Raw genomic sequence first — 17535 nt, 5'->3', positions numbered from 1 at the left:
ATTACTAAAGCCTTTGTTAAATGTGTTTGAAGCAAGGTTTACAGCATCTGTCATATTGTTGGTGACAGTTTGGTTGGAGCATGAGTAACCAGTAAATTGAAGATGGACTGATTTGTATTTTAAGGTGGAACAGTTTAATTAGTTTAAAGAATTCTTGCAATGTTTTATGAGTTGATTCATTAGGGTATTATGAATGGGTGTTGCCAATTGTTCTCAGGCTCTCAGGTGGAGCAAATAGCTATGATGCATTTCATTAGCGATTTATTTAACTGTGTCATGACTTAACTCAAAAGCTCATTCAAACACATCAAGTAATAGCAGGGAAATGCATCACTGTCAGTTGGTTACGGACCCAGGAATGTACAGGACAAGAAGAGAGCGATGTGGTCTATTTGATTGATTCCGAAATTCAGGATTATCAAAACAATGTTTTATCTCTCAGTCACTTTGTGTTGTATATCTAGTCAGCTCCTCCTTGGCTACACAGTTACGACCTGGCTCTACAGCCTTCCCAGGCAGTCATCTTCTAATATTTGCCACCCTTAGTGAAAAGCAATTAAATTTAATTTGTATGCTCACATTCCTTCTTCTAACTTTGAACCATGCTCCTTTTTAACAGAGTTTGTAAATGTGCTAAACATATTATCAAAGCCCAAGTTATCTACACCTCTTAGAATTTTAAATATACAATAAATTCTCTCCTGAGCTTTCCCTTTATCATAATAAATATTTCATGTTTCTGTAATCTCCCTCCATAGGTGCCTCTTCCAAGCTGTCAAATTTGTTGGCGTTAGTCATATCCTTCCAAATACCACGAAGCTCCAGGCATGGTGACATACCTGAGTTCGTAGGATAGAAATTGCAGCACAAAACAAGGCCATTTGGCTCATTGGGTGGAGTTTAATGGTTGTGATGGGGGCCTCGCCTGCCAGCTGGAGAACCGGTCGGAGCCCTACGTCTCCTCCATTGGTGATAGCCCATCAATATTAAGTGCCCATCAGGCACTTAAGTAGCCAGCACAGGCCTTCTCCTGGATTAAAGACCCTGGGTACGGAAATCCCACATCGATCCAAAGTTGCTGGCCAGTCAGAGACCAGCAGCTCTCTATTGCTATCAGTGCCACTGGGAGTGGTGGCAGCTGTCGGTAATGCATCCACCAGAGGCCTAGGGTCATTGAGAAATCCAAGACCTAGGGTGAGTGAGGGCAGGATGGGGGTCGTGGGAAAGAGAAGGGTTCAGAGGCAAGGGCAGAGAGGTGGCTTTCAAGTGGGCCTTAACTTCCTGAAGCTGGGTCTCTCGATCAGGCACTGAGTACCTTTGAACGAGGGATCCAACCTGGAACCCACAAATAAACTCAACAAGGTTTGCTTTTTGGACTTCCCACTTGATGACTCTCTTGCCTGCCACTTATTGAATACCAGTGGCAGTGGGATAAAGCCCGTATGTGTGCATTAATTCCCCACTTCAGGGCCTCAAGGCTTTCACACCCTGGACTTAATCAGCAGGTGGCGGGAAGGCAGCGGGGTCCCCGCCCCACACCCTCTTGCTTGATCCAATGCTGCCCCACCTACAAACTCACCAGCATGGGGCATTAAATTCTGCCCATTGTTCTGTGCTGGTGCTAACTTTTCAACAGAAGCTACCTTTTCTAATTCATTTCTGTTCCTTTTCTCTTTATGTTTGTCCTTTTCAAATACATACCCTATTCTGTTTTAGATGAGGTAATGGTTTCTGTTTCAATAGTTGCTTGTCATAAAGCATTCTATTTTGTAATAACTCTTTCTATGAAAACATTTCTTCCAATCTACGTCTTTCTGCCAGTGTTAATCTTCTGTGCCTATGTCTTTCACAGATTCATCAATCAATAGAAACAATCTTTTAATATGTACCCTCTCAAAATCTTTCTTAATTTTGAAAACCCTTTGGAATCCCCCTTAACCACTCTGATCCAATGAACACATCTTAGATTTTTGAGCATTTGATTTTAACAATGACCGTTGGTAACTATAATATCCTTCCTATGATGACCAACCAGAACCAGATGCAGTATCCATATTGTGCCTTAACCAATTGTGTGTATTATCTATTCACTGCTCACTGTGATGGGGTAGGTATCTCTCACAACTTGCAGTGTGATTTAGTTTCTGGGTATTTTTAAGTCAGACTAAGTTTCTTCTTACAACAACCTTGTCAGATTTCTCACAAGTTATGCATATGTTCCCTATGGACCTGTAGTTTTATATCCTTGCAGAGACCTCATACCCTTTAGACCTCAAGGGCCTGGATTCTTCTCCCATTGATGGCGTAGCAGTGGGACTGGGCTCCAGCTTGTCCATGTCACTGTGCCGCTAACCTGTTACTCCAAGGTCCTTAATTACATATGTAAGGGAAGAAGATGAATAGCACAGAGCAAATGGTTATTCAGAGATCCTAAGCCACAATAACAAAAAGGCTAACAGCCTTAAGAAAGAAGAGTTCAGCAGCAGGAAAGGATGCCAAGATTCTAAGACACATCTGTCACTGTTTTCCTGACTGAAGTAAACTTAAGTAGGAAGTGCCTGTCGGGGATATTTGGTAAGTGGATGACTTAGCCCGAATGGGGGGACGTTGCTCAAGCAGTGAGTACAGCTTCCACCACCTCAAAACATCCTCTTAGTACAGAAAGAGATTCAATAAACTCATAGGATAGCCATAGCAAGTCTTGTGATTGCAAAGATGTGGAGGATGTAACAGACCTCCATGAATTTGGGGACAAGCTCTGGTGAGTATTGGAGGGAAACCCTCTGAATGGTCAAGGCAGTGGAACCTGTGGTCAGGATGCTGATGGTTTGCCCCACGATATTCCTGGGGACTGCGTGACTCTCATTATAGGTGCGCTGTCCTTGCATGGCTGGGTGGCAAGGGGTGTAGACCTTGTATCCCTTGTCACCCAACAGCCAGCCTCTGAGTCTTCATGGTGACCCAGAGATGACAGTTATGGCTGACTGGCACAGGATGAAATTATCTTGGCTGCTGCCTGGATAATGGGCATTCACTGACAGGATATTCTGTGCATGGTCACACACCAACTATACATTCATCAGATGGTAGCCTTTGCAGTTACAGTATATCTTTCCATTAACATGTGAGGCCCGCTCAGCCATGTACATGCAATTGATGGCACCCTGGACCATTGGCAATAATGCTAGTCTGAGAAAGCCACTTGCTATCTTCCCCTATTTTTCTCTGGTCAGTGAGAACACAATGAAGTCTCCTCTCCTCTTTTATGAGGCTTCTGTCATCTCCCTGATGCAGCAGTGGATATTAGCAGTGAGATATTGCTAATTCCAGTTGCTCCTGTCAAGAAGGATCCACGGGTGTAGGATTTTAGAACCATGGTGATCTTGATGGCCAATGGCAGTACTGTCCTCAACCTGCTGCAGGCTGGATTACAGGAGATGGGATCTCACCATTCTGTAAACCACTTGTGGAGATAAATAGGAAGATTGCACATAACCACTGCTGCAGTATTTCAACTGGGGGAGTAACATGATTACCAAGAAGTTCGAATCTCTGTGAAGTTGAAGCACCAGACTCATTCAGGATTTCCATCATGATTTCTTAATTAGTGACAATTTCTGACAATAGGTAGACAAACAGGAGAGGCTGGGGAATTCAGTGAGGTTAGAGGTAATGTAAGGCCAATAAAGATTGAGCCAGGCTCAACATCGATATTGTCAGTTTTCTTGACATATTTGAAATGCTTTCACAGTTGGCCATTATTACTTTGAGAAGTATAATTTGTACACAGCTAATCAAGCTCTCCCATTTTCACTTACTGATTGGGATCCTCCATCTGATCTATCACCTGCACCACTGCCATAGAATCAATGCTCAATGATCAATTTTCTTTTGGACTCTTGAATTCTGGTTTTCTCAGTTCCCCAAATGCATTCAGGGACTGGCCTTTCCTTTTCTCCTGCCAGATCTTCCTGCTCTCTTGTGCTTAGTGCATTGCTTGAGTGCTGTTGAGTGAGTTGATGCTTGGCTAATTAAGACATCACGATGGAAATTGTGAATGAGTCAGGTACATGAAGAATCATGGAGGTGCTATGTTGCTTTTTAGACAGTTATCTTCTGGCTAAGCTTCACATAGGAGGGCTGCAAAGTATATCCATACAGATCCTGAAATAATGCTGGAAGCATGAGACACATCCATACCTACCATACTCGTTGGAGCCATATCGAGCACAAAGGAAGATGCTTGTGGCTGTTAGGAGCCAATCAAGCTGAATCCCAGGACTGCAGGAGTTCCTCATGGTAGTGTCCTAGCCCCAACCACCTTCAGCTGCTCCAACATAAGGTCAGAACTGGTGATGTTCGTGGATGATTACACAGTGTTCAGTGCCATTTGCAACTCCTCAGATAATGAAGCAGTCTGTGTCCAGATGCAGCAAGACCTAGACAACGTTCAGGCTTGGGCTGATAAGTGGCATGTAACACCAGACAAGTACCAGGCAATGACCATCTCCAACAAGGGAGAATCTAACCATATCTTCTTGACATTACAATCACTGAATCCTCCACCAGCAACATCCTGGGGGGGTTATCACTGACCAGAAAATTAACTGGATCAGCAATATAAGTATTGTGGCTCCAACAGCAGGCTGGAAGCTGGGAATTCTCCTGACTCCTTAAAGTCTGTCCCCCATCTACAAGGCACATGTCAGGAGTGTCTTGGAATATACTCTGCTTGCCTGGATGAGTGCAGCTCCAACAACACACCAAAAGATCGGCACCATCCAGGACAAAGCTCGATTGGTCCCCCACCCACCACTTTCAACATTCATTCTTTCCACCAGTGGCGAACCTTGGCAGCAATGCGTACCATCTACAAGATGCATTGCAGCAACTTGCGAAGCCTCCTTCGACAGCAACTTCCAAACCTGCAACCTCTACCACCTAGAAGGACCCAAGGGCAGCAGATGCATAGGAACACTACTTCCTGCAAGTTCCCTTCAAATTATATCCCACCCTGGCTTGGAATATATTGCTATTCCTTATTGTTGCTGGGTCAAAAACCTGGAATTCCCTTCCTAATAGTGCTGTTGGCGTGTGTACGTTGATGGACAGCAACAATTCAAGAAGGCAACACACCACCATCTTCTCAAAGGTAATGAGGGATGGACAATAAATGCTGTCCTTGAATGAATAAAAAAAACCTAGTTGTTTAAATGAAGAGAAGGATGTTACCATTAATATTGATTTGGGTAGGCAGAGATCCTGTCCCAACACATTTACAGTGGACAGGGAAAAATTCAGCCCGCACTCTTCACATTATGTTCCAATTGCTTATTCCCCTTCTCCAGTCTCATCTCTCTGCATTCATCCACCTTAAAAACACAACTGATGCTTGATAGCCCCACTTCTTATGTTTTCAAATCCTTCAGTATTTGATGTCATAATTTCCTGTTATTTGCAGCCTCCCTACCACTTCCAATTTGGCATCATCAGCAAACTATGACAGCCTTGTTTCTGTCCCTCTTCCAAATTATTTATTTATTATAAATGGTGACTCCTTGGCCTGAATTTTGCGCTCGTTGGGTGCATGCGATTGGCAAGCCCAGGAGCGGATGGGAAACCGTTCCCCAACCATGATCAACCCCCAACTGCAATTTCACACTGGCTGGCCAATTAACTGCCAGCCAATGTGAAATGTGCCCTGAGAAAGGCTCAGCACTGCCACTGGGGGCAGGAAGTATGTGGGTGCCAACGTCACCGTGGGTGCTGGTGAGTGCTTCCACTGAGCTCCCTGAAGGCAGACAGATGCTTCAGACTGCCACAGAATAAAAGAAAGCACAAAAATGCTGCAAAAAATGTCCATGCAGCACAATCAAGCACCTGAAAGCATTCCTCATAAAAAACAGTCCCCAGATATTTCTTTTCATTTTAAATCCTAAAGGGGATTTCATCCTGTTCTTGGATGAGGTTTCATCAAAATCTAAAGCCCACCTGACCGATTGGCCCGACTGCCAACCATAAGATTGGAAGGGCCACGAAAAATCGCTTACAATTGGGTTGTTAATGAGCTTAATTGCCCGCTTAATTGTTGATGGGGGCTGTTCAGACTTTTGCGCACGCCCACCAAGCGAAATATCACCCAAATGCGCGATGACGTTGGGACGCTCGCCCAACGTCATCTCGCACGATCTTACACCTGTTTGGGTCGGGTGCGTGCCCACCTGCGGGATGTAAAATTCTGGCTGTTGAGTGACCTGTTAATTAACTCCTTCCATGTTGATGTAGCTTCATGCTTGACCAAACTTTTGAAATTTTTCGAAGAAATAATGGAACAAAAATTTATAAACAATATGATTTATATAGATTTTCAGAAATAAGGTACCACTTAAAAGACTCATGGCAAAGATGCAATGAATAGAATTAAGAAGAATGTGATCACATGGATAAAGAGATGGTTGGAGGGAAGAAAACAATGAGTAGGGTTAAAATTAAGTTGTGAACATGTGGTGAATAGTGTTTCTCAAGGAACTGCATTTGGAGTGCTGCTATTTTCTATGTACCTAAGTGAAACAGCATAAATACAGCAGAATGTTACAAGGGCTGAGGAGTTAAAGCTCTGGAGAGGAGCTGAAACACTATTTATTTGAGAAACTTAAGGGGTGACCTGACCAAGGTCTTTATGATTACAAGGAGTTACGATTGGGTAACTAAATTGACTTTTTCCACTGGCTCGGGTGACTGGATGTCCCAGTTTGACCGGGACAGGTCCCAGTTTTTCATTGTGCCCTGGTGTCCCGACAAGTTTCTCCAAGTTGCTCAAATGTCTGGGTTTTCAGCTCTGCTGAGGCCCCTTCCTTTAACCCGCTGCTGGTGCTCAACTTGCTTTCTGCACAAAGCCCATGCACTGTGCTGCACCCTGGGAATCGGGGCCAGCTCCACTCTGGATCCTTTGGCAATTGTTGTGCAGCCAGGAAGCTCAGTCCATGGGGGTTATCACTACCTTTTTGGCACCGATGACTTCATTGCCGATGACGTCTTTTAATTGTCCTTGTGGCACCCAGGCACTTGCCTGGCTGCCTGATGTCACAGCAGGCACCGCTCAACCCAACCTGCTGCTGGTGCTCTGTAACGACTCCGCCTCTCAGTTCTCCTCAAGTCACCTTCAATGATATGCCATTTGTGTGGTTGTGAGGAGCTGCCAATCACTTTACTGTTTAGGATGAACCTGTCCCACTGTTCCGGTTGGCCTCCAGATCCAGTGCGGTATGTTCATAGCAGATAACTCAATTACACAATTAATCTTCTCTTAAACTTTAGAATTATTTGGTTGATTAGCCACTTAGGTAATGATTGACTAGGCATATGAATTATTACCCAAGTATCTAATACTCCAAGTGTACCTGTTACCTGAAAGAAATGTGTTTATTTGTGAAAATGATATTCAATGATAATTGGTAAATGGTCATAAATGCAATCCTCCTGCTGCATGCTAACACAATCTGCTCAGGGTGTGTTCACCTGTAACTAATGGCTGGATTGCTGACAATGCTGTTCTGAGTTACTCGTTCATAATTAGAATAATTTCATTGCATATTGTTGTTTGTACATAAGTGGAGCAGCATGCAATATGTAAAATTACAGCACAATGAACCAGTATTGAAATGGTTTCTTGAAAGCTTGAAGTGTGTTTCAGGGGAAGAGATATTGGGTTAAAACTAAATTGATTGGGCACTTCTCGGTGACTCAAGAACAAAGGAATAGGGTTCCCAATTCTGGCTGGACATAATCTGGGAGATGTCATCACATGATCTCTTACCTTCAACCGCCCCTTCCTCAAATTCCGGCCATTGGTCACCCAACATTTTAACCTTCACAGAGTCCTGCCTACCCAAGGCTTTTCAACGTATTCCAGTTTTGACATTTGAAGATCTGGTCACCCTACCATTGGCTAGCAAGAGAATAACAAGAGGGCATAAATTTAAGGAAATCTGAAAAAGAATTATGTGGAGGTTAGAAAAAGGTCTTTCTACAGAAGATATTTAGAATATGGAATTATCCATTGCAAAACAGTATTGAGGCAAACGTCATGAATTATTTTTAAAGGGAATTAGATCCTTGAAAAAGAGGAGTAGACTCATGAGGCGAAAACCAGTGGCACAACCACATTGTAGAAGTTCCTCGTAGAATTGTCCAATCATCCTCAGTTAATCTGTCAATGACCTTCTTTGTGTCATAAGGTCAGGATGAGTTGTTTACAGTTGATTCCATTTACAATTTCTCTGATAAGGAACAATCCCATGCCAGCCTACAGCAAGATCTGGGCTAACACCATTTTTGGGCTAACAGCCATATTTGGGCTAACAAGTGGCAGCTAACTTTTGCATCACATGTGTAAGGTGATGATCATTTTGAATAATAGAAAACTGAGGCCTTTGGTGGCAGCATCATCACCAATCTCCCATCATCGACATGTTATACTTGACCAGAATCTGAACTGCAACTGCCATATTAACACAGTGCTGACAAGAGCAGGTTGGAGGCTGCATACTCTGCGATAAGTGGTTCACATCCTGATCCCTCAAAGTCTTTCCAACATCTGCATGGTTCAATTCAGGAGAATGATAGAATACATATCATTCGCCTGGTTAGGTACTCCTGTAACAGCACTCAAGAAGTTTGACATCAACCATTCTATGCTTCCACACCACCAAAACTCTTACAGACAAAATACATTAAATGATATTGGTTGACTAGTTTCTCTGACCTGGTACTTCTTATTTGCTTTTCATCAGAAAATTTATGGCAGTTGTGCACAAAGTAAATGCTTAATATTGCTTGAGTACATGTTGTCTTTTATTTCCAAAAACATTTTTCTCTCTTAAAGGTTCATAAAAGCACTTATGCTTGGATACAAAGCAGCAATTAAACAAAAAGATACTCACATGGATGCCATTTATGCAGCAACAGACTTGAGCATGTTACGATTGTTTGAGGCATTTTTGGAAACCGCACCTCAACTTGTTCTTCAGACTTTCATCCTCCTGGTGTCTACTGACCGAGATTATGTTAAGTGTAAGTTTATTTGGCATTGATTTTATTTATAATGTCACTGACTCTTTTACTGACCTAACCTGCAAGGAGTTTAACTCCATAGTGTGTCTCTAATGTTAGTGATAGGTTCCCTGCCCAGAGGTCCAGAATGTTTGACAGCTGGGTCTTTAGTCAGGCCGGAAGCCAGCCACTGATAGCCTGAGCAGCAAATGATAATATGAATGGGAATGAATGGGGAAGTCAATTAGCGGGCTGTGATTGGAGGGTGGCCGACTAGAGGGGGGCACTTAGCTCCTGAACCAATAAGCCCTCAACCTGAAGAAACTGTCAGGTTCTCTGACATTTAGGAAACCTAGCCGGCAACAATTAAATTTTAAATGGGGAATTACAATGAAGTTCACTGCCTCACTGTCATATTTAAAGCCCCAGACCTGCTCCTTGGATCAGCTTTTTTACTGGGCCAGCTTCGGCCTGAGTTAAAGTTGGAAATGGCAGGTTGGAGACAGGTTTGGGTGGGGAAACAGATTCCTGAGACTTTAACCATACGCAGCACCCACCCCCACCCCCTCCCCACCCCTCTAAATCCAAATCCATGTGCTGAATTTTCTGGTTGGCGGATGGGGGGGGTAGTGGGAATGGGCAGGCGCGGACCTGATCACTGATTACCATTTTACGCGGGTTGGCCAATGAAGGCCCGCCCAGTGCAATGCGTGACTCCCGAGGATAGCGGGAGTGGGCGGGTGGCAGCGGGAGTGCACTGTCCACTGGGTCCAATGGCGACCCTCTATCCTGTTTATATGAAGCGCTGGCAGCCTTTGCAAGGCTGCTCAAAATGGTAAGTGGAAGGACTCAGCAGAGGGCTTCTGGTGAGCAGGCCAGTCCTGAGGGTAGGCCAGCGGAGCAGGCCAGGCCAGAGGGTAGGGCAGCAGGACAGGCCAGGCTGGAGGGTAGGGCGGGGGTCCAGTGTGCACCTTGTTTTTCAGATTTCTGCCTTGCTGCCTTCCTCGAGGAGGTGGCAGCATGGTGGGAAATACTGGTTCCCCAGGATGGGAGGAGGAGTCCCCCCCACATGATGAAATGTGCCTGGGAGGAGGTGGTGGAGGTGGTGAGCTCCCATGGCATTGTGCGGTGCACGTGGATCCATGTCACAAGCGCTTCAATGACTTGCTGTGCTCTGGCATGCCATGTTGGCATTGGTCATTTAACCCAGCAGGTTGGCTTACCCCCTTGCTGCTCTCCCCGACCCCCCAAGTCTGAGTGTAGTGACTGCATTGAGTCATTGACGGCATGTGTCCTTTCTCTGGGTGGGCCAGCAGATATTTCTCATGCTGAGGTCAGCCTGAGAGGGTGATGAAGAGATGTGTTTTGCCCCCGCAGCATGTGTTACAGAGACCCACGTGACCAGTTTGGGGGCAACCTGGAGGAGCTGCACCTAGGGGCTGTGCTTGAACTGCAGGACATGTCCATGTCAGGGTGATGAGATGCTGGGAGGGGAGCTTCAAGGTGGTGTGGCAACGACCCATCTGCTGCCCTCTGTGCTCCACATGCTTGTGTCTTGATGCTATGGAAGGATATACTGCCTAATGTGATGTAGGCAGCATGCGTCCCGACGGGGAACAGGCCTAGCATCTTTGTGTGAGTGTTTGGCAGCAGCAGGGTGAGGAGGCACTGGAGCCCTGATATGTCCCACGCTGGTTGGGGTGGGCCATGTGCGAAGAGAGTCCATGTGCAGTTTGCACTAATCAATGCTCGTCTCTCATTTTCAGGAGAAGAATGCTCATAATGCAGCAGAGCGTACGAGGACTGATGGCGGCCAGGCGCAGATCGCCGTTCTTAGCTGCTTCGCGCAGGAGTCCCTGGATCTGGAGAGGTGCCATACCCCAAGGTCCGCTGGTGTCGGTGAGGCTGGGGTGCCACGGCCAGGTACTTATGCCCAACAGTGAGGTCAGCATTGTTCTCCCAGCAGCTATAGCAGTGCTGAATGTTAATTGATTTAATTTTGAAACATGGCTTGACCATTGCTTACGGAAGGATGAGCGCATAATGATCCGGGGCACAGGGATGCACTTTGACATTGTCTCCACATTAACTGATCCACTGTTCTTGTTCTTCCTTTCAGCATCAGCGGAGCAGGGCCAAGAGGAGGAGCAGCAGAGGTCCCCTCTTACACCTGAGGGGCCTGAAGTCTCACCAGCGTCACACCATTTCTGCAAGGCAGGCACCAGCGCAGATAGTGGCACCTCAGTGGAAATTCGAACATCGGCTAGTGTCCCAGGGCACAGTGGTGAGGGCACTTCACAGTTGCTGGAGGAGCTGGCAGAGACAGAGAGTGTCCATGGTGCCAGCAGTCAGAGGACTGCAGGGGACCAGGCACATGCTCAGTTGGTGCTTGATGATGTACCTCTGGAGTCGTCCGTGATGCAGCAAGCGCAGGAAATGCAGCCAGGTGTACGGGAGCATCTGGGGGAGATACATGTGGTTATGCTTAGCTTGGCCTCCATGGTGGAGGAGTCTACTTGGACGATCGCTGAAGCAATGAGCCACATGTCCGAACGCCACAAGTCCTCCATGGAGAGACTAGCGACTCTTGTGGAGCGGCTACTCCAGGAGACCCGTCAGGGCTTCCTGGGGATGCGCTCAGACCAGCAAGCCCTCACATCGGCATTGACCTCAGCTGGTCAGTGCCAGTGTGGGAGATGATTTGGGTATCAACTTTCCCGTCTCGATGCCCATCCATCCACCGTGAGCAGGGAGGTCCGAAGCGACCTCATAGCGCAGCAGCTGTCTGGCGTCTCTGCGGGCACCTCTCAGGGCACTCTGGATAAGGGTGGCTATTCCTCCGCCCCTCTTCCAGTGACCATTGCATCTGGCGAGGTTGCGACGCCTGGGGAGATGGCAGCTGTGGAACTGGCAGCTCCCTCCCAGGCGGGGCCAGCGCAGGCTCCACGGGCCAGAGGACGCCTGTCAAGGTCATCGAGGCCAACAGGACAGCAGAGTCAGCAGGCTGGCTCAGATACCACTCTGAGCGATGGGGCAGCACCAAGACGTAGCACCCAGAAATGAAAACATAAGGCACCTTAGGCACACCACAGGTTTCTCACTGGTGCTTTTGTGTTGGACTGAGATGAGGTCCTTATGATTTGTTTTGATTTGTAACACTGTTCTCTTTTTTTTTGGAATAAGTTGGCTTGCTTGACATATTAAATTCAGATATATCACCATGGCTGAGGGTGCCTTTTTTCTTCTGCATGTGGATGGTTTCCAAAATTGTAATGAGTGCTTTGTTGGACATTCAGCTGTATTAACAAGGCCCTTAGTGACTGCTCCTAACCTGGCAGATTTTGCACTCAGGTATTGAGTATGGAGCCTGCAGCACAGGCTTGCCCTGGAGGTCCATCTGTGTTGTGTTAGCTGAAGGTTCGTTGGATTAAAGCCTCCCAGGTGTCTCTGCCTCCTTGGCATATGCCCGGGTCAGCATCTACCCCCTCAGCATTTCCCTGTGCATGCTTATCCTCAGACTCACTGCTGGACTCATCGTGTGCAGCCGCAGCCACTACGCGACAATTTCATCATCCACTGTGTCCCCCCTTTCCAGTGCAAGATTGTGCAGGCCGCAGCATGCAACCACTATCAGTGGCACACGATCTGGGGGGTACTGGAGAGCGCCCCCTGAGCAGTCCAGGCATCGGAAGCGCACCTTGAGAAGACCGATGGCTCTCTCCCCCACAGCCCTTGTGGAGGTGTGGCTCCTATTGTAGCGCTGCTCAGCTTCTGTTCTTGGATGGTGGAGAGGCGTCATCAGCCACCTTCTGAGGGGATAGCCCTTGTCACCCAGCAGCCATCCATCCAGCTGAAGAGCCCCGGCACCTGGGAGTGTCTGAGGATGTAGGCATCGTGGGAGCTGCCTGGGTACCTTGCACGGACTTGTACAGAATGTAGAATCCTGTGATCACACAATATCTGCACGTTCATGGAGTGGAAGCCCTTCCTGTTGACAAAGGCACCGGGCTCACCTGCTGGTGCCTTGATGGCCACATTTGTGCAGTCTATTGTACCCTGGATGCGGGGGAAGCCAACAATGGCTGCGAAGCCTCTGGCTCGCTGTGTCTGGCTGGACTGATCCCAACGGTAGTGGATGAAGGTCAATGCATATCTGAACAGAGTGTCTGTAACCTGCTTGACACAGGTGTGGGCAGCTGATTGGGAGACACCGCAAAGATCACCCACTAAGTCCTGGAAGGAGCCAGAGACATAGAAGTGGAGGGCAGCTGTGACCTTCAGAGCCACTGGCATGGGGTGTCCACCCACACAGTTAGCGGAGATCTCAGGCCCTATCATCTGATAGATATAGTTGGCTGTCTCCCTTGAGAGACGGAGCCTCCTTTGGCACTGCACCTCAGACATATTGAGGCAGCTGCTTCGCTGCCTGTAAAACCTGGCAGCAGGATAGCGGCCCCTTCTGCCTTGGACTACCTCTTGGCCCTGTGCCCCTTGTGCCTGTGCCTATCCTCCCAGAGTTGACTCCCTTGGAGCTGAAAGTGCACACTTGGCCTCCTCCCCCTTCTAGCCCTCCCTCCTCAGAGGAGCTGCCTCCAGTGGAGAGTTCAGCTCTCATTCCCAGGCTAAGGGAAGGCTTCCTGAAACCTGCAGGCCCAGAAAAGATTCCTCACCGCGGAGTGCTGACCTGAAGGTTAAGAGTCCAGAAAAAAGCAGCTGGTATGCGTTTTGAAGTACTGCAGATCACACAGGCAAGTTTCAAAAACTTTCATAAATGAATACTTGACAGTGCACACTCACAACCCCAGTGAGCCCTCTTATTCCACCTGTGCAAATGCTCAATACAAATGTGTCCTACCCGCCCGAAGATTGCATGGGCACTGAAAAATCAGCGTCAATTGGTGAGTCAAGGGCCTTAACTGGCCTGTTAATTAATGGCGGGCGCACATTGGACATCATTGCGCGCCCACCCAATGAAATATCGCGATGGCACACAGTGACGTTGGGGTGCTCGCTCGCCCCTGCAAGCCAACGGGAAAACTTTGCCCCATCTGTTTTTTCCAGTTAAAATTCAGCCCTAAGTACAATTGTTTGAAAAACTGAGTTTACAGTTTATTTAGGGTAGATTTTCCTGAGCTTAATAGCTATTTTGTAACATAAAGGAAAATTGTGCGCAATCTCACAGTGCTCATTCAAAAGGAATGCCTATGTTTTTCCTGTTGTTAAGGTAGAATTTCCACCAGGATTTATGAATCTCCCGCCATAACTTTGGCTCAACATTTGTTGAAACTTTGGAGAAACAGATCAAGTGGCCTTTTACACCATTTCTTTGGGGTGTCTGTTGATCTTCTATTGGAGTTTAGAAACCTCCATGGACATTACAGACAGTTAAATATGTTGCCTTTGCTGTTTTGCATCTTGGGAGGTGAGGTTGGAGGTCTGTGTTAGTCCATGTTAATGAGGTCCAGATGTTGTCACAGTAACTTCGGCCTCACTATCCTGTAATTACTCCAGGTGCTGGTCAGGTACTGCTTCTCTCCATATAAATTGAGGACCATGAGGCTTTCCAAGAAGGCAACTAGAGAAATTTGTAGCCTCCTGGATACACCTCTGTCTGGGGGTATGAGATACCAGCATATGGACAAAGTACTTTTCTTTGCAACCAGACCTGTCTCGTATCTCTTCATTGACCATCCTTTCTCCCAATGAGAAACCTATTGTGATATTATTGGAACAGTTGGAAAAATAGCAGCAATACAACAATTGCTATAACGCCTAATTTACAGAAGAAAAATATCAAAGAAAATGTCCTAAAGATTGTTAGATTTGTTCTCTTGCTAGGTCCTATAAATGAACTGTTTTATAAAGCTCATTCCCTAGCAACCATATACATCATTTCATTTGGGTGTTTACCTCACTGAGTGTAATGGACTGTACATAACAGCAGAAAACTGTGTGAATATCAAACTGCTGTAATTTTTAGACAGTTTCAAGCAGCAGCTTCCTGCTTCATTCACTGTCATAAATACGTGTGTGTGTAAAGCACATGGCGAGTTTATGTTAAAGATCTATGCTTAGCTTTCCAATTGGACTTGGGCCATTAAGAACCAGAGAACGATAACAGTTCACTGCACAGGCAGATGTAATTTGGCCCATTGTATCAAGGCCAGCTCTTTGCTACAGCAATCAAAATTCTAAATCTACCGTAGCTGACTCTAGACTAACTGGTCTATAGTTTTGTTTATCCCTGTCTCCCTTCTTGAATAAACATATTATACTAGCTATTCTGTAGTCTCACTGTGCATTTACATAACTCATGAAAATGGAAAAAATGTGACCAGCACCTCTGCTATCTATAATTCCCCTATGGTCACTGTGAGATTTCTACAAATAATGCCTGGCACAAAAGCAATTTACATTGGGGATGTAGTCCCAGTCCACTGTGGTGGCACTAAAAATAGAAAGATTACTTTATATAGCGCTTTTCATGACCACCGGATGTCTCAAAGCACTTTACAGTCAATGATGTACTTTTGAAGTGTAATGTAGATATGCACATACGCACACACATACACACACACTCACAAACACGGTTCATAGAGTGTCAAAAATCTTACTTAAGTGGCCTGGAATAAAAGTACCATGCCTGAAACTAACATTATATGAAGCATTTTGTATCTTCTGAGATTGTTCCTGAGGCTGCAATGATAGAGAAGTTCTAAAGTGCTTAAGATTGCTGTTTATTAATACTATAAAGTATTGCAGCTCTGAAGGGCATTGAATTATATCAATATATTGTGTTCCTTTTCTTTTGCAGATGGATCTGTGATTGTATCATGCATGAGCATTTCATGGGCGACTTTGGATTACTACGCGGCACTAAAAAAATCTTTGCCCGCTCAGCAGACAGTAACTTGTGGATTCCCTTATGTGATGTACTTTTTTTACAAGCTGTTGACACTTGGGTCCAGGATTTTGAGCATAACTCTACTAACCATGCTGTCTGTCGCAGCTGCTGCTTACTTGTTTGTTTTGTGGCTAATCATGTTTATCTGTGTCACAAGGCAGAAGACCATATTTTGTAAATCTCGCTGTCAAGAAATTGTTTACAGGATGGTAGTTGGCATCATCTTAGTTTTCACCTTTTTCAATATAAAAGGTCAGAATACACAAGCGGTAATGGCTCTATATTATATATTTAGAACCTTTGAAACTACTATAATACTTCTCTTATGCTGGTTGTTGAAAGGCTCTGCGCTTGACATAAACTATTATCTGTCAATCAGCATAACTATAGGGCTATCACTAGTTATAGGGATTGTTTGTCTTGTGCTGTACTATAGATGTTTCCATCCTCACGTTTATTCAGAAGCTGCAACTGATGAAGACTCTAATAATTCTCACACTACATCACAACCATACAGGTCTCATGATGAAATTGATGGATTCCTGCCTGAAAGTTCAGCAGTTAGACTTAACATAAATGAAATCAGCAACATGATTCACTCATCAGTGCCTAATCCTAGAGGAGGAAACAGTAGAATAAGACATTGTTTAACTTATTAATTAAATGAGAATGGGGCACAACCAGAATTCATTTGAACACCTTCGACAAATGGAGGGGTCACATTTGGGACCTAAGTTGATCATTTTTTTTTCAAGATTCACAGCAGATCCCATAAGTGAGGGTTGTTCTTTACAGTCTGAAAGCTTTATTTTTATACATAATATAGAATTTATAATTGATGAGTTGTTAAAATGAAGCCTTGTCTGCCATTGACGTGTACATTAAAAGTTCCATGGCACCATTCAGATGATAACAGGGTATTCACCTGGCGGTACTGAGTAATGTTCCTCCTCCCTCAATCAACACAAAAACAACTTAAATGGTTACTCATCTCATCCCATGGGATCGTCTGCAAGAAAAATCATTGTAGCATTTGCCTGAGTAACCATTACTGCACTCCAAAAATTACCGACTTGACTGTGAAGTGCTTGTAGTCATTTCCGGCAGATATGAAAAGGTTGTATGCTCATGTCGCATGAAGAAATAAAAACCACATGTAAATGCAAATTTAAAAAATATCTACTGCAGTAATCTATATAATCGGATACACATATTCTTGTCCATTGCTAATTTCAGACTGGCATATTTCAAATATAGATCTGAATTTATGGACTAAAGCAATTTTTACAAATTCATTTCGGGATGTGGGCATCACTGGCTGGAGCATTTATTGCCCATTCCTAATTGCCCTTGAGAAGTTGGTGGAGAGCTGCCTTCTTGAACAGGCACACACCACAGTGCTGTTAGGGAGGGAATTCCAGGATTTTGACCCAGTGACAGTGAAGGAATGATGATATATTTCCAAGCCAAGATAGTGAGTGGCTTGGAGGGGAACTTCCAGGTAGTGGTGTTCCCATATATCTGCTTCCCTTGTCCTTCTATATGATGATGGTCGTGGCTTTAGAAGGTGCTGCCTAAGG

The 17535-nt window shown here is 45.4% G+C and overlaps 1 protein-coding gene across 1 annotated transcript in view; it reads left to right on the top strand.

Annotated features, from left to right (window-relative positions):
* xkr9 (XK, Kell blood group complex subunit-related family, member 9) overlaps positions 1–17173 on the top strand; it is a 32308-nt gene extending 15135 nt beyond the window's left edge. Inside the window, exons 2-3 of the mRNA XM_041190221.1 lie at positions 8885–9072; positions 15866–17173. Of these exons, the coding sequence (XP_041046155.1) occupies positions 8885–9072; positions 15866–16614 (937 nt within the window). The 3' untranslated portion in view covers positions 16615–17173. The remainder of the gene's footprint in view (positions 1–8884; positions 9073–15865) is intronic.
* The last annotated feature ends 362 nt before the right edge of the window (positions 17174–17535 follow it).

Source organism: Carcharodon carcharias, chromosome 6 (assembly GCF_017639515.1).
Source record: "Carcharodon carcharias isolate sCarCar2 chromosome 6, sCarCar2.pri, whole genome shotgun sequence".
Taxonomy (NCBI): Eukaryota; Metazoa; Chordata; class Chondrichthyes; order Lamniformes; family Lamnidae; genus Carcharodon; species Carcharodon carcharias.
Note: the sequence above shows the minus strand (reverse complement) of the source record. Positions and strands in the feature narration are given on the sequence as shown.